The sequence below is a fragment of the Melopsittacus undulatus genome, chromosome 9 (assembly GCF_012275295.1).
Source record: "Melopsittacus undulatus isolate bMelUnd1 chromosome 9, bMelUnd1.mat.Z, whole genome shotgun sequence".
Lineage (NCBI taxonomy): Eukaryota > Metazoa > Chordata > Aves > Psittaciformes > Psittaculidae > Melopsittacus > Melopsittacus undulatus.
Genome location: NC_047535.1, coordinates 35,765,317 through 35,780,590, shown reverse-complemented (window position 1 = coordinate 35,780,590; position 15,274 = coordinate 35,765,317). Strand labels below are relative to the sequence as shown.

Below are 15,274 nucleotides of genomic sequence, written 5' to 3'. Positions count from 1 at the left end.
TCTCCAGCCAGAGTGGGCCAGGTTTTCCCTGCTGCTACTCAACTGGCTGCAGCAAGTTGCCACGGGGGAATGTGAACCGATGTGTTTAATCACAGGGTACTTTCATGCTCTTCTGAAGCATAGGTGGAAATCACATGAGGGACTATGGACTGGGACACGACAGCCAGAAATCCAAACGCCATGCCCTGCTGAAGTGTTTAAAGCCAGACCAAGAAAAGAAGAATAATAGAAAAGGAAAGAAAGGTTTCCTCATGAAGATCTAAGAGCAGGCTGCAGCCTCAGATAGATCAGTTACATTGAAACTGCCCACAGGGTGGGAAAGAGAAAAGGACAGGATTTCTGGAAAAAGTAATAACAAAACAAGCCAAAATTGGGCCAAGGTTGCTCTCAGCTCCTTCCTATGGGAAAAAGTGTTGTCTGTGACACTGGCCTTATTTCCATAGGTACCAAAAGGTATTCCTCTTGAAGAGCAGCTTTACTTCCTACCCTCAATGTCTGTGTCACAGTATTATGGGCTGGGCATTTCAGACACCAACCAGCAGCAAAGGGCAGTGTCTGTATGGGACAGCTGCAGACAGCTGAGCACTAACTCCATCCCAGCCAGCCCCAGCACACTGAAGAACAGGAAAGAGTGGTGTGGTGAGAGCTGGTGCCGCTTGCATGTCCCTGGCTGATGTGTGGGTTCACGTGGCACTTATTGTGGTTAGTGGAAAGCATGCACCATATGTTGAACTTTTATGGTTTAAATATCGTGCCCGACAGTCATGTAAATTCTTGTATATCCTAAACAAAGCAGAAGATGCAGTTTCTTTGCTGGTTGCTTTCGACTGTAAACACTGGGGTTTGATTTGTCTAACTTTTGTCCTTTTTCGGGAAAAAAAAAGCATTAAAGGATAGGGCATTTGTAACTTTTTCAGTCTGTTTGTACTAAAAAAAAATCACAGGGCTCTTCTTTTGCCTGGTGTTCCTCAATGAGCACATCTCTGGCACGTTAAGGAAGGCAGTGTGGGTGCTAGGCAGCACAACTGGAGCTAGTGCAGCTTCCAGAACCACCAGGAACTCCTTGAAGTGGCCTCTCCTCAGGGGCTTATTTCCTGTGCTGTGGGTTATTCCCTCATTATTGTGGCGCTTTTGGGATTTGACAAGTTTTATCAAGCGTTGGCTTTTCCTGAGGCCAACTTGTGCCGCAGCAGCAGGATAGCAAAGAGTGATGGAGAGGTCTTGGTGTCCCTTTCCTTTAACCCAACATGATGTATTGAAACAAAGCCTCACCCCAGAGCTGTGCACATGGCAGTGACCCAGGGCCATGGTTTGGTCAGGTAGCACCCAGGGAAGGGCTCTGCCACAGCTTCAGGCACAAGCTCATCAGCTCTTGGAGCTGGAGGACACCCATGTGGCAGTGGTTTTAGATGAGCCACAATGGAAACCCTCAGAAAGAGACATCGTTTCATAAAGGCATCTGGGCTTTTCTTCCTTGCTTGCTTCCAGTCTTCTCATTTGTATAGTTTATGGCCAAGCCCTGCTTTTAAAGAGGTGCCTTAGAGATCTAACATTCCGGTGACGGGAGGTGGTGTTCTGGATGCTGATATGTCACGGTAACACCTCCACATCCTTTGGGCAGTGCTAATATTTGGACAGTGTTAAAATACAGCCGGTGTTTCTTAGTTTAGATTAATGCCCTGGCGGAGCCCCAGCCCTTGCCAACCTGCAAGACACTGCCTGGATTTCCTCCCAACAGCACAGGGCTTAGGGCTTGACACTGGCACTTGGTATTTAAACAAAATACACATTAATATCTGTGGAAGTAATGCCTGAGTAATAGCTCAGGAACAGACACGATTAAGGGCTGTGGAGAAAAACAATTAAGCTGATCAGCCAAAATATTAGGAAAGCAACTCTGCAAATACTGTTTTTTCCTCTCTCAAAAATAGAGAAGGAGCCTGAGGTGGGTGGGAGCTGTGCTCTGAATATTCATGGGGTATTATGGGTCCTCCGGCAGCGTTCGTTTGCACAGAGGATAAGGAGGGCCACCAACTGTTAACCTTTGCAATTTAGTCTTTCATTTCTCCCATTAGTACACTAGGAAGAAGCTCAGAGTGGCAGTCACGGTGTATTAGCCCTCATAATGGCCGTGTGAAATCAGGCTGAACTCCCTTGTTCACCTGGGTCCGAGCCTGGGGCAGGGAAGAGGAGGATTTTCTCATAGGCCAGGAGCACTGGCAGCTCCACAGGGGCAGGAGGAAGCACAAACCTGGGCTGAGGGACTGTTGGACACTGACAGGGAGTGTTCCCATGGGATGAATGCTCTGACCTTTCCTCCTGAGAGAGCCAGAGGTGAATACAACAGCTCTGCTTGCTGACCAGCCTTGAGGGTCCTGCTTGTGTCATGTTTGTTTTGAGTTTATCATCTAGTCGTGATTAAACTCTGTCATTTAAAAATCAGATGCAAAGAGCTGCTGACTGACCCCGCAGGCACTCAGGGGGATGTGCAGGCTTTAGTCTTTGCACTCTGTCACAGGCAGGCAAATAAACTTTGGTACAAAACTTGGAGCTGTTTTAGATCAGGTAGACTACTGAGGAAGGCTTATTTTCCTCACCAAGCTCTTGTATTCCAGCACACCCAGGCTCTCCTGCCTGTCTCCTCAGTTTTGGTCAAGTCTCCCTTTCTCCATTATGTGCAGGTTCTTTGGGTCCAGTGACCAGTGAGGGCTATGTGCTATGTGACAGATGCCAGCACTATGCAAGATGGTGCTACTGAAAGTAAGCAATTCCTCTCCAAACCAAAACTTCGAACTGCAACATCATTTTGCTTCAAAGGATGAAAACTAAAGTTACCAAGTAGTGCAGGTCTGGATTTACTCATGGTGTGTAAAGTGGGAATGTGGGAAGGTATTAATTTGCTGGAAGATCTAAGATATAAGCAGGTATGTAGAAACAGAACAGTCTCTTGTAGCTCACTATGAACCTACTCTGACATGCAATGGGGATGACTGAACGCTGTCACTGGTTTGCATACCCAAAGGGCAGATGCACGTTCCCCCTCCCTGATGCTCCTGGTCTCCTTGGCAGGCACTGGCAGCAGCCAGGAAGGAGTCAGGAAGTATCTATGCTGCCCATAGCCACCCACTGCAAGGCTGCAGGTCCTGTCCCCATTCCTGAGCTGCCTCCAGCCTCACCCATGCTCACTGCTGGCACTCACCCGGGAGGTGCGGTTTGGCACCATGGGACATGGAAACACCCATGGAAAAAGCAGCTCGAGAACAGCACAGCTCTGTCTGTCCCATGGCCCAGCTCGTACAACACCCATCTGTTTGCTGGCCTCTGTGCTGGGAGGAAGCACTGGTGAATTAAAGGCTGAAGACCAAAACATTTCATTTTGGTCTGTGGCATGTGCACGTGTGCAAGGGCAGCAGGAAGCATGTTGAGGGCTTGGTTTGGCTTCCTCCCTGCCAAGAAAAAGAAGATGTAACTCCAGCATCTTGCCCATTTAAGGCCATGCAGACACCTTGCATGGTTTGAGACAAACTGGCTCTTGGAAAGTTCCTAACCACAGCCCAGCTCCATGAGGAAAACAGCCCAAAAGTGCAGTCTTCGTGCTACCGACCGCTGGGATGCTGCCCATTGCTGGTCTGGGAGACATGGGGAGGAAGAGCGTCCAAGTGCTGCCAGGCGTCACACAGCCAGGATGGGGCCATACACAGCCCTTCCCATGCACTAATACATTGGAGAGCAGCCTGGACCTGATGGCTGGGTCTCCATTATGGGAAAACACCTCACCCCCTGTACAGGGGAGCGAAGGCTCCGTGCCCATGGGATGCTGTGGAGGTGATGTCCCTGGGTGTGGGGGATAGCCATGTGGCATGTGCCTTTCTAAGACTGAACAAACCTTGTTTGTCATCACTGGGTTTTTGCAAGCCTGGTTGATAGGAATGCAATTCTTGCTGGAGCAATTATAACTTTTCCATCCTAACCTGCCCCTTCTTGTTTCACCTTGAGTTTCTCATCACATGGTTTAAAACTTCCTTTATTAGCATGGGAGCCACAATGGTGTACCTATAGAGGGATGAGCACAACAGACTCGGCAATAAACTCAGATAAATATGCATTAGTCATCGAGAAGCCCAGGAACACAAAGGAACTTCATTAAAGCACAGCTCTAGTGCAGACACAAGGAAACCACTGTACTCACACTGTTTATAAACTGGCTGATGGTGTTTGCAGAGGGATACCCTGGAACCACCACTCCTTTTTGTTGTCTGTTCTCCATTCCAGGCAGGCCAGCATCCTTCCTCTTCCCTAGCACAGCAGCACTACTGAAGCTGCTTGGCATGACTCCACTCTTTTCTAGCCACAGGAAGGTCCATCCCAACATTAGACAGTCAATCTATCAAGAGTAGTTAATTAAAGGCAACTTGTTATTAATTTGTAGATTCCCAGATTATGTGATTATTTAGTCTCTGTAAGGTTAACAGAAAGGAAGAATTGCTGCAACAAGTTTTCCTTGGATGTGAAAGATTACCTTTATTTTCTGAGTAAATTCAGAGCTGTAAAACCAGAAGGCTGGCGCCTTCCAGTTGAATGGCTTTTGAGTCCCATTTCACTAAAAGGGTTGTTTTTCAAGACTTGTCAATCTAAGTAAATTTATTTAGGCAGTCTCAAGGGAAGGTCTTGGCCAAGTATTAATAGGTCTCTTTTATAAAAGGGACCTTTATTCACTGGTCTTTAAGTTGGCCTGTGTCTCATTCGGCTTTTAAAGTTCATGTGCAGAGAAAATGCCTCTCTTTGACAGTTTCCATGCTTCAGCACCGTCGCAGGACTCTGAAGGAATTTGCTAAGCTCATACTGAAACATCTGGCTCAACAATAATACAGCTGTGCACAGTGCCTTCTCACCCCAGTGGTGAGGAGCTGTAGCCCTTGCCACCATGGGCAACTAAACTAATGTGGCTTAGTGCAGCCTGGAAGTGGGCACTGTGCTGGGTGATTCACAGGTGCAAACCATGCTTTCTTACCCCAGACCTGTTATTCCTTGCCAGTTAAGGCGTATCAGGACAGAAACTGCTCATGGAAAATCCCCTTTCCCCCTCTGGATGGTAGATGGAGCTAAAGAATGGGCAGTTGGAACTCCAGGGGACCGAGCATGCCTGTTGTGTTTGGGACCTGCAGACCTGGACTGCATGTGGATGTTTCGCCCTTTGCCACCCCATGGCCACCTTCCTACAGCTCTCACTAACCCAGGCTACTTGTTTTGAGCCTAGCAGTGAGGGATGGGCAGGGGTACCCAGGTGATTCAATGGGACAATTTCTAACAAAGGCTGTAAGAAAGCAATGGGAGAATTATCCTTGTCAAGCAAGTGGAGCAATGAAATATGTCAGCAAGGCCACAGCTCAGCCTCACATCAGCAACCACAGCTGGGTGTGCTGTACTTCCTTGCTCAACGGGGTTCCCTGTTTGCAAGATGCTTTGAGCTGACACATGGAAGTTGCTTAAACAAGTATAAGCAGTTATCTGAACACTGTTCAGCATGATTTGTTCAGAAGGCACTTTGCACCCTTGTTCTCTTCAGTTTTCCTTTATTAGCAATACAACACAATACATGGACACACAAAGTCATAGATCAGGTATTCCAGCAGATGTGCAAGGCAGGATGGGATAAGCACTATCTGAAGAGCACTGCACCATGGGGCTGCTGGAGATCCTTGCCTGCACCAACTCCTGAAATAGGGCAACAACACATAAAAACCTCATTGTGGAGACATTTACTTATTTGGTGATTTGGCTGAAGAAGTCTAGTTAAAGTGTAAATAAAAGCTCAAATGAGATTTATGTAGGCATAATTAACCTCACTTTTTATAGCATAGCACTTAGCCATATGAACTTTATTTAGCTTGGTCCTAAAGCAGCAGCTGTTGCAAGGCTGTGGAAGAGCGTTTCCATTGAAACACACCAGCACTTCATGAGGACTTGTTTTTTCACCTCTTAGTTTTTCTCTCTGAGGCTTTTAAGCAAGTTTTATTGTAGTGTTTATATAGCCACCTCACTCTGCTTGTGGGTTATGTTTTTCTCACCTGAAGCCACTGAATTTTGAGTTTTATCAACAGGTATCTGAAATTACATTCTTTTAAGAACAGACTGAATTAATAAGTGTTTAAAAGTTTCTGTTTAAGTCAATTGTCCTCCACCCAAGTATCAGATTCTTATTGAGTTATACTCAAGATCAACGACTTTTCTATAGGTGTTACTATCAAGGTAAATAACAATCTCATTGATTCCAACAAGTCAGCACCAAGTCTGTTTATTGGAGAAGTATCCAAGCAAACAAGTTTCTGTCTCGAAGTACATTGTGAAGGAGAGCACTGCTTAGCTTTTCTTGCCTGGAATGATCTGAAACACAGCCCAGTCACTGTCGATCTAAACTTCCAACTGTTGGGCCAGAGCACAGCAGCCTCTTCCAAGTGGAGAGGAAGAGTCATGCAGTGCAGAACTGCACTCACACCCAAAGTTGTGCACTGCAGGAAGATGTTCACAAAGCATATTTCTTCCTCTCTTTTAAGGGTTTTCCCACCTTTTCTGCACAGTCCTAGAAGCCTTGGGATGTGCAGAGTTGGCCTCAGGCCCTCACACTATCTGTGCCCTGCAGCACCCAGCTCTCACCCTGTCACCACTCACTTACTCCTGAAAACAGAGCTCCCCTTTCACCAGTTTAGGGCTCATAAATAAATCACAGTGCCCAGGTGTTTTCCATAAACCCTTGAGGGGAACTTGTTAAATGCCTTCCTTTTGGCCCTGCCTAGGGAAGCCTATATAAAGCAGTGGTGGGAGCAAGCCTTGCTGCACTATGCTAACCAGTTCCTCAGCACTGGTGGGTTGGGTGACATCTAGCCTTGAAGGTAGGATGCTGTTCTCCTGTCTCAGAAATAGCTGATTTTCTCTTACCCATATAAGCTGAGAAATTTTACTTCAAGCTTTTTTGTTTTAGTCCAGATATTGCAAATACAAACCAGGATCCAGCATTCACTTAAGCAAAAGGCTCCCTTCCTTTGAGCCCTTGCTGAGGTGGATAAAGGTATCACTCTATTGACTGCTCACGTCTTGGCTTTCTCCCCATCTTAGCAGTGAAGGCTCCAGGACAGGGCACAGGGAGCCCCCTGAATGGGATCTGGTTCCTCCTCTGGTGCTAGGGAATGCATGGTTCGGCAGGGAAGGTAGACACTGTGGGAAACCTGTGAGAACAAAGGTGATCTGAAGGAGATGTACTTAAACAGCCTCTGCCTTTACACTGCTGAAATCCTCCCAAATCACAAACAGTCCCTTCTTCTTCCTCAAATATTTTTTAGAAAAAAAGGACTGCAAATGAGACGGCACTGCAAATATTTGCAGATTCAGATCAGTTTGGCTTTGAAAAGCTTCAGCTTGTAAAACTTCAGCTGAAATGTGGTTTTCACCCAGTCGGTGGTCATTTTCTCCCTGCTGCTGGGTTTTACCCTCCCTTCTACCCACCCTGAGCTCCTGGTTGGGTCTGCTGCTGCAGGGAGCAAGAGAAGGATCCCCTGTGCTCAGCACAGCCTCTTGTACCCCAGCTGGGTCCTGAGGCTCACCCCTTGGCTGCCTGCATGTGCCAGAGTGTGAGTTCTGGGCCAGGGCTGTGGCACAGCCACTGCTCCCTGCCAGAGCTACTGCACGCCAATACTCATTTCTCCTGTACTAAAGAGTTTGTTTTCAAAGTGCTTCCCCTCTCAGACCGTTGCAAGGAAATACTGGGGGTAATCACACTCGCTAAGTGGGTTAAATCATTAACCTCAAGTAAGTAACAGCACTGGGCAATGAGTTAATTTTATCCCAGCAGGAACAAGCATCCACATGTTTTGTAGTCAATGAGGAAGCTTCCCCAGGAGCCCCACAGCCAGCTCCTTGACAGTAAATGCACACCTATGCAGGCAGGGCTGCCTCCTAGGCTGTGACTTCATGTTAACTGCATCCCTCTGTACATTCCTGGCCCCTGTGCTGCTGTTACAGTCTCTTTCTTTGCCTCTGTCACAGCCCTTTTTACCAACAGCATTTCAGCCATAGGGATGGCAGCTGCTCTGGCCTGTGATAGCAGCAGCTCAGACCTCGTCCCTCATCCCCCTGCAGCTCCCAAGCTGCTGCCCTGAGACTGGGAAGGGAAGCAAAGCAAGACCTAGGAGACTTTCATATCCAAGAACAGTTTAACTAAAGTTCCAGGAACATGTTAATGTATTGTCAGTCTTCTTTTAGGAGAGCGATTATACAGAACATTTGAGTTTAAATTGGAGCTAAATGTTTGTGTAGGAGGCACAAAGTCTTTGCACTCAACATCTTTGGCCATCAACAGGAGGAAATAAATATGTTCGTCCTTTGCAGATTCACAGGTTAAAATACTGGTATTAGTTACTGAAACACATGATGCTAAATTGACCGTTGGACAATTTATCCCTGTGCTTTCATGAAAGTATTCAATGGATATTCAAACCCCCCATGTGAGACACTCAGCTCAACAGTTCAGCTTTTACAGGCTGCTGTGACCAGCACACGCCAGTGCTTTGTACCATTCTTTGTGTCATGCAGCAGCGTTTGAAGTGAGCAGCATCCATGTCTGGACACAGCTGTGGCACAAGATGCTTTTCAGACAGTCACACAACACAGTCTTTGCCCTTAGTCTATCCTATTGTACGTGGTAACCCTGTGAAACTGCACTGGTTTTATTACTTTCCGGGACAGACCCCAGTATGCTCACTGATGGCTCTGTATTAGCCAGACCAGCAAACCTCTGTAAATGTAACTATCTTGAAAACCAGAGCTCATGACCTACAGAAGGCAGCTGCAGCAGCTTCCTTTGCTCTAGATTATAACCCATAGCAAGACACAGTGTAATGTCTTCACTTGGCACGAATATCTTCTCATAGTTACACTGAGTTTCAATTCGAATAGCAAAACTGAAGAATCACATACATTTTGAGCTATTAGATGCATTAATTTCAAGCCTTTGCTCCTAACACTCGAGAGGTCCAGGATTTTGTTAAGCTGTGTAATTGCAGTGATTTTTCTAGCAGACAATGTTTTACAAGCTGCAGAAATATCTGAAAGGTTTGAGTGGATGCCAGCAGTCCAAAAAGCCTGAAGCAAGCATGTGTATGCTGAAACAGGGACTTCAGACAAGATTTACAATTTGCAGATCACAAAAATCAAAATCCAAAGCTTTGGGTTTTGATGCCCATAGTGGCATCTTCTTTCCAAGTAGCCAGATAAAGGTATTAGTGATCAAAGATTGTGTTCATGCAGATAGACTGTGCAAGAACTTGATGCTACTGTGTGCAGACTGCGGTCACAGCGCAGCAAGATAAACCTAACCAAGGTGATATGATTGAGATCAATACTTGTACTTGACCTCTCATTCAGAAACCATCCCACTGCAGGGAGGGTGGTGGAATGGCCCAGTCGTGCCCTCACAACACCAGACTGATGCCTCCTGCCCTGCTGCTACACTGGGGTGCCAGCACTCCCCCAAACTCCCATTCTCTCCCCATGCCTCTGCTCTGACCTTTACCCAAGCTCCCACCACGCACATTCTTCTTCAGCACAGAAAACAAGAACCACCTCTTCTCCACCTCCTCCCTTTGAGTCTCTATTGTAACCCTGGCTGCAGTGGAAGGGGCTCATTCTATCACAAACCCTGCAAGGACTATGCAGCCAGCCGAGGCAAAACAAACACAGACCAGCCAGGGAGAAGAGGGCAGCATGCTGTGATGGCAGCAGTTTAGGTAATAGCCTCTCACATTGACAAACTTGATGTTTTGTTGATTTTATTTTTCCATTTAATTTCCTCGCAGACACCTGTGCAATGACCATGCACCTACCTTGTAGGTGATCACCTTAAGAGGTAACCAGCTGTGTTGTAAATGGACACTGACTTTCCATCAGGGAATGCTGTTGCGATGTTAATGTCTGGCCTTTCATTGGTGATTTACACTATTCCTATCACTGCTTACACTGAGTGTATGCACTTTTGGCTGTTTTAACATCACAGAGTTTAGAAAGTGTCTTTAAAAAAACAAATTTACAAAGATGTAAAAACATTTCCTTTGCAAAGAAAAAAATGAAGAGGCGATAAAGCTAATAAGCACTGGGCTTTATTTTTCATTCCCACTTTGCTTACAACCAAAGAGCCTGTACCCAAGGCTGATCCAAGGGAGCTTTATTATTCCTAGCATTGCTCGAGGTCTGTACATCCTCTCTTGACTGGAAGCATCCAACCCTGGCACTCAGCACATCCATTCACTAACCCAAGATGGACAAAGGACCCCAAGAGCATAGGCATCGTGTCACACTGCAACACACATCCATCACCCCACAGCTATGGCTGCAGCTGCCACCTCAGGATGTTTCTATTCCATTTCATTTACCCCCTTTAAACACCCCAGCATTTCCAGGGATATCAACCATGCAGCAGCATAGGGCTGAGCAAGACTTAAGCAGCACTGTGCCCTACATGCAGATATGTCTTTATACCCCCAACACATGTGGCAGAGGGGCACAAGCTGGCCCACAGCTCAAATGCCCCAACCCTGCAGCAAGTACAGTTCCCCCCAACTCTCATTTGCAAGTTATTTTATCATAAGTAAGAAAACATCCACAGCATGGAGCATGGTTTAAAGAGAAACCAGCATCTTCTGTAAGCAGAAAGAAAACCCAGCAGCTGCAAGCTCCTTGCACATTCACCTCTGCAAAAACTATTCCTGTTCTCTGGCAAATAATGTACATTTAATATAGGAAAAAAGACTGAGCACACAGACATCTGCCAGCCTGGACTAGCTGAGATTTTCAGTGACTACCAGAAGCATTGCTTGATGTAGGGAACAAATACTAATGGCAGAGACTCAGTGCCAGATCCTGGGATAGTGTCATCCCTGTCAGATCCAGGAGGTCACAGGGACCTTCCCTAGGGATGGGAGAGCTGCGGGACAAGGAGCAGGGTAAAGCCCAGGTCAAGGGTGGTGCCAGCTCCAAGGGGAAGTTACAGTTCCCTGGTCTTTGGAGGGGGTCATTAACATTACAGGAAAATCTTGGCACTGCAGCATTTCAGGCACAACCCCCCAGACAGCTTAGGCTGAAAAGCTGCTTTCTACAAAATTCCTGGTCAAACCCAGCCAAAATAAAGGCCCACACTTTAAGTGCTTAACAATGTCCAGCACTGCAGTAGAACACAATGCTGCTCTGTGGAAACACACTTGCCTGCAGTAACAGCGGTTGGAGGCAGGCAAGAGGCTGGGGAGCCTGGTTTTGCATTCCCATTTCAGGACTAAAGCTCACAAGCAACGAGCACTCAGCGTCCTGGGGCAGAGCTGCACCCTTCCCATCTCCCCAGGGTTAAACCAGTCTCTCTGTGTGCCAACTTGTTATGTATGCATTATAGTACACTAAGGAGGAGAAAGCTACAGCTACATGTTGCTGCAATTTTATATAATTTGCTTTCAGAAAGTAATCACCCAGGCTAATCAAATTCTTCAAACCCATGGCTTTAGTACAGCTGTCAGCAGCCTGTTAGTCTAAGCTTCCAGTATGGATTTCCAAAAATATGAATAACCCTTGGTTTTGACCGCGGCCATAGGTTTAGTATGCCACTAAACACTCCTGACATGTGTTATTTCCAAAAGCCTATTGCAAGATCATAATCAAAAGAAGCTTGGAAAGACTTTATAAAAAGAACAGCACAACACAGAACCTCCTTTCAGTCCCTCCTAGTCAGATACACCATGTACCTCCCATTCACAAGCATATGAGTTTCTCTTGCTTCTTCCCCAAGGAAATAATCTCCTGCAAGCTGTATTGGATGCAAGGGAGCACTTAGTTGCTTGCAAATGAATAGCCAGGCTCTTAATTGTATTTTAACCTTTCCCTTCTCATGTACTTGTCAAATAACCCCAGTTCTGGGAGCTCAGGGAACCCACTTTGCCCCAGGCTGCTCCCTGCTCAGAGGTGTTTGCTTTTGCTGCAGGTCGTGCACAGGAGGCTGGTGTTGTCCAGAGTGAAGGGTTTGCCGCTCAGCAGAGTCTCACACTCCAGGCAGGCAAAGTGATTCTTGTGCCAGGCCATGCCTTCTGCCTGCTGGTAGTCTTCCGAGAAGATGATCTACAGGACAGACAGACAATTGCTTATTTCCACTGTCTCACCAAGCTGGAGCATGACAGGAACAGGGAGAGTCCACCCCATGCATCCCACCAAATAGCCAGTCATGGAGCCGGCTTTGGGAAGGGTTAATTAAAAGATGTAGGACCTCCTGAGCAATGAGTCATGGGCTGCAATTAAGAGCTATAAAACCATCAGGTTTTAAATACAACTAGAGCTTGATTGTTGCTCTTAGACAGATACAGCATCGCCAGCTGAGACTATCATTAATATCGCCCTGTTTTGCCCCATTTTCTTTAGACACCTTCAGCTCCCCAGAGCTGCAGCCTTGGTGACCAGCACCAGAAGGATGCCACTTCCAGAGGACATCTCAGGAGGCACGGGTAGGCAGGTGGGTTAAGCAGCGCTGAATTAGCCCACCCCAAGACCCCAACAGGGTCAGGGAGCAGCTGGTCCCTACCTCATCGCAGCCAGCACAGCGCGGCCGGAGGCTCTCACAGTAGTGGCGCCCGCACCAGGCGGCCCCGCTCTTCCAGAAGTAGATGAGGTCGACGAGGGGCTCGGAGCACCGGCAGCACACAAAGCACGCCGGGTGCCACTGCCGGGAGTAGCCCGCCCTGTCAGCGTACACCACCGGGTAGTCCTCGGGCAATGCCTGCTTGCAGGTCTCGCAGTGCTGCAACAGAGACAGTGGGGTGAGCATGGACCATGTAGCTGGTTAAGAGCACAGTTAGCAAAGCACAGCACCACACTCTCCAAGCACATCCTCAATGCTTCCTGCTTCTACATAAACTGGAGGACCTGCGGTGCCCCTGCTCAACATCCCATAGCACCAAGGAGGACAGTAGAAATTAAACGTTTAATTCCAGGACTGATAAGATGCGTGACTTTGGTTGCTTTCATTTGAGCTCTTGTTCTGTGAAGGGAATCTTGAGGGTACCAAAGCCCCACTTCACAGCTGTATCACCAGCCTGAAATGAGGCTATAGAAACAGTGTAGCGAGGTGGAAGAGCAAGGAAATGCTGAACTGAAGAGAAAGCAATGGTTGCAGCTCAAGAAAAGTGCTGGGAAAACATCTCAATTGTGCAGTAGGACTCAGACAACACAGAGCATCACAGGGCATCCAAAGCCAACAGAACCAACACCTCTCAGCCTACCACACTTCACATCCTGTGCAAACATTTGGACCAGTGCTATGCATGGACAGAGTATCAAGAGGTAAAATAATTAGAAGTCATTAGAAATATATATTGGCTAGTCTTCCCCTGGAATACTGTTTACTTTTGTCTGCAGCCAGATCCAGGCAGGTAAGAACAGCACTGCCCACCATCAGTTAAGTGTCTGGCCTTTGGGACCCTCCTCCCAAGCTAAAACCAAACCCACCAAAATGCCAAGGCTCCCAGAGTTAGAACATCCTCTAGTGCCGAAGTGCAGCACAGCAAAGATGTTATTTGCATAGAGATTAGAGACTTGGTTCTTTTCTCATTATGTTTTAATATATACATCTATGCATAAGACAGATGTCACTTTCAGCACAGTGCTTTCAATTTATAACAGCCCAATTATTAGACTTGGCTAATCTGAAGATTAATTAACATTTATGCACATTACACACAAGGCCAACCGGGCTTACTCTTTATCTGTGCCTGCAGAGTGATCCTGCGATTAGCTTAGAGCAAGCTTTAAAGCTCTCCTCTTGGAGGCTGACAACTGATGAGCTGTTATTTAAATACCCATTTAAGTCTGGATAGTCCAGGTCAGGATAACAACTTGGAGCCTGTGCTTTGTCACTCCCTAAACAAAACAAAACACTCTTAAGTAGCGGCTGGAGTCTCTTCCAGCAGAACTCTTGGCTGCAAGGCCAGACTTCTACTACCAGTCTGCTGAAGGCTTTTATGAAACCAAGATGCAGTGTGAAGCAGCTTGTGTGTCGCATGTGTTGTGGTTTCAGCTGCTGTGCCCAACCAGACTATTCGCATGGCCTTGGCCCCCCTCCAGTATGCTCCAGGCAGCAAGGGGTTGGGAGTTTCCTTGCATTCAGATGATGGATTTGCTCACAAATACTCTGATTTAAGCCAGCAAACTTCAAAAGGTGCATAGAAGAGACACAAAACCAGAATTTCTCACCAGAAGTTAAATAAAACTTCCTGAGCTGAAGGAGAACATTAGGGATGGGGCAGGAAGGGAAGAGGGGGACATTGCACAGGGAAGCTGTGGTCCACAACCTGAGGAACACCACCCTGATGCCACAACAGATTGAGAAACTCACCCCTCTGCGACCCTCCCTGATACAAGCCCAGTAAAGCAGTAGCAGAAACAGCCTTTATGGGGCACAGAGGGAGTGGGGCTTCTCTGTGAGCTATACATACGTCAAACCAAAGGCAAGTTTCCCACCACATCCACCCTTTTGCTAGTTCACAGCCTGACTGCCAAAGAGACTGTTCTCTGCATCTAGGGAGTTTTCTTAAACTCATTTTGCCCTTTACACAGCAGAAGGCTACAGGCCTATCTACACCCACCAAGTGGCTTTTCTTTGTTTTGTTACTATTATTTCTAGCACACCTCGCTATTGCCTCCTCCTTGTTCAGGCTGGATTTTCATTAGGTGCCCTGCAGTCCTTGGAGCGGTTCCACCACACTGATGGGCATTTTACCAGGAAATTCAGTATGACTAGTGAAGGCAGCAACAGAAGAGGGGCAAAATGTTTCCTGGCTTGGCTTTTCCACAAGTCTGAAAGGGGATATGTCTGCTTACACCACTCCTTCTACTGCAAAGGGCTTCAGATGCATTTCTAAGTACTCCCAAGACCCACGCCGACAAAGGAGTAAGCTCAGTGGTGCAGAAGCTGTGCTATTTCTGGTCTGTATGAACAAGGAAAAAAGTACCTGAGGATGCCATGCTCAATGTGGGCACTACTGGTACACCAGCCTCACTGGCAGTGGGGGCAGAAGGGCACCAATGAATTCTGCACCCATTGTATGGAACTGAGGCCATATTTTTCCTTACATGCCCGATACCTCTCCAAGGCACCAGATTTGGGTGAGTCAGGGCAGCAGAGCCCAACCCTGCAGCTGCCTCTGGGGGTGACAATGCCGAGAAACCACCAGAGCCATCCATCCCAGCCCCGCTT

General features: G+C 47.2%; 1 protein-coding gene across 1 annotated transcript in view; it reads right to left on the bottom strand.

The window, feature by feature from the left end:
- Positions 1-10,128: 10,128 nt before the first annotated feature.
- The window catches only part of LMCD1 (LIM and cysteine rich domains 1), a 29,485-nt gene continuing 24,339 nt past the window's right edge, over positions 10,129-15,274 (bottom strand). The window contains exons 5-6 of the mRNA XM_005149487.3: positions 12,605-12,820; positions 10,129-12,147 (exon numbers count right to left, since the gene is read on the bottom strand). Of these exons, the coding sequence (XP_005149544.3) occupies positions 11,989-12,147; positions 12,605-12,820 (375 nt within the window). The 3' untranslated portion in view covers positions 10,129-11,988. The remainder of the gene's footprint in view (positions 12,148-12,604; positions 12,821-15,274) is intronic.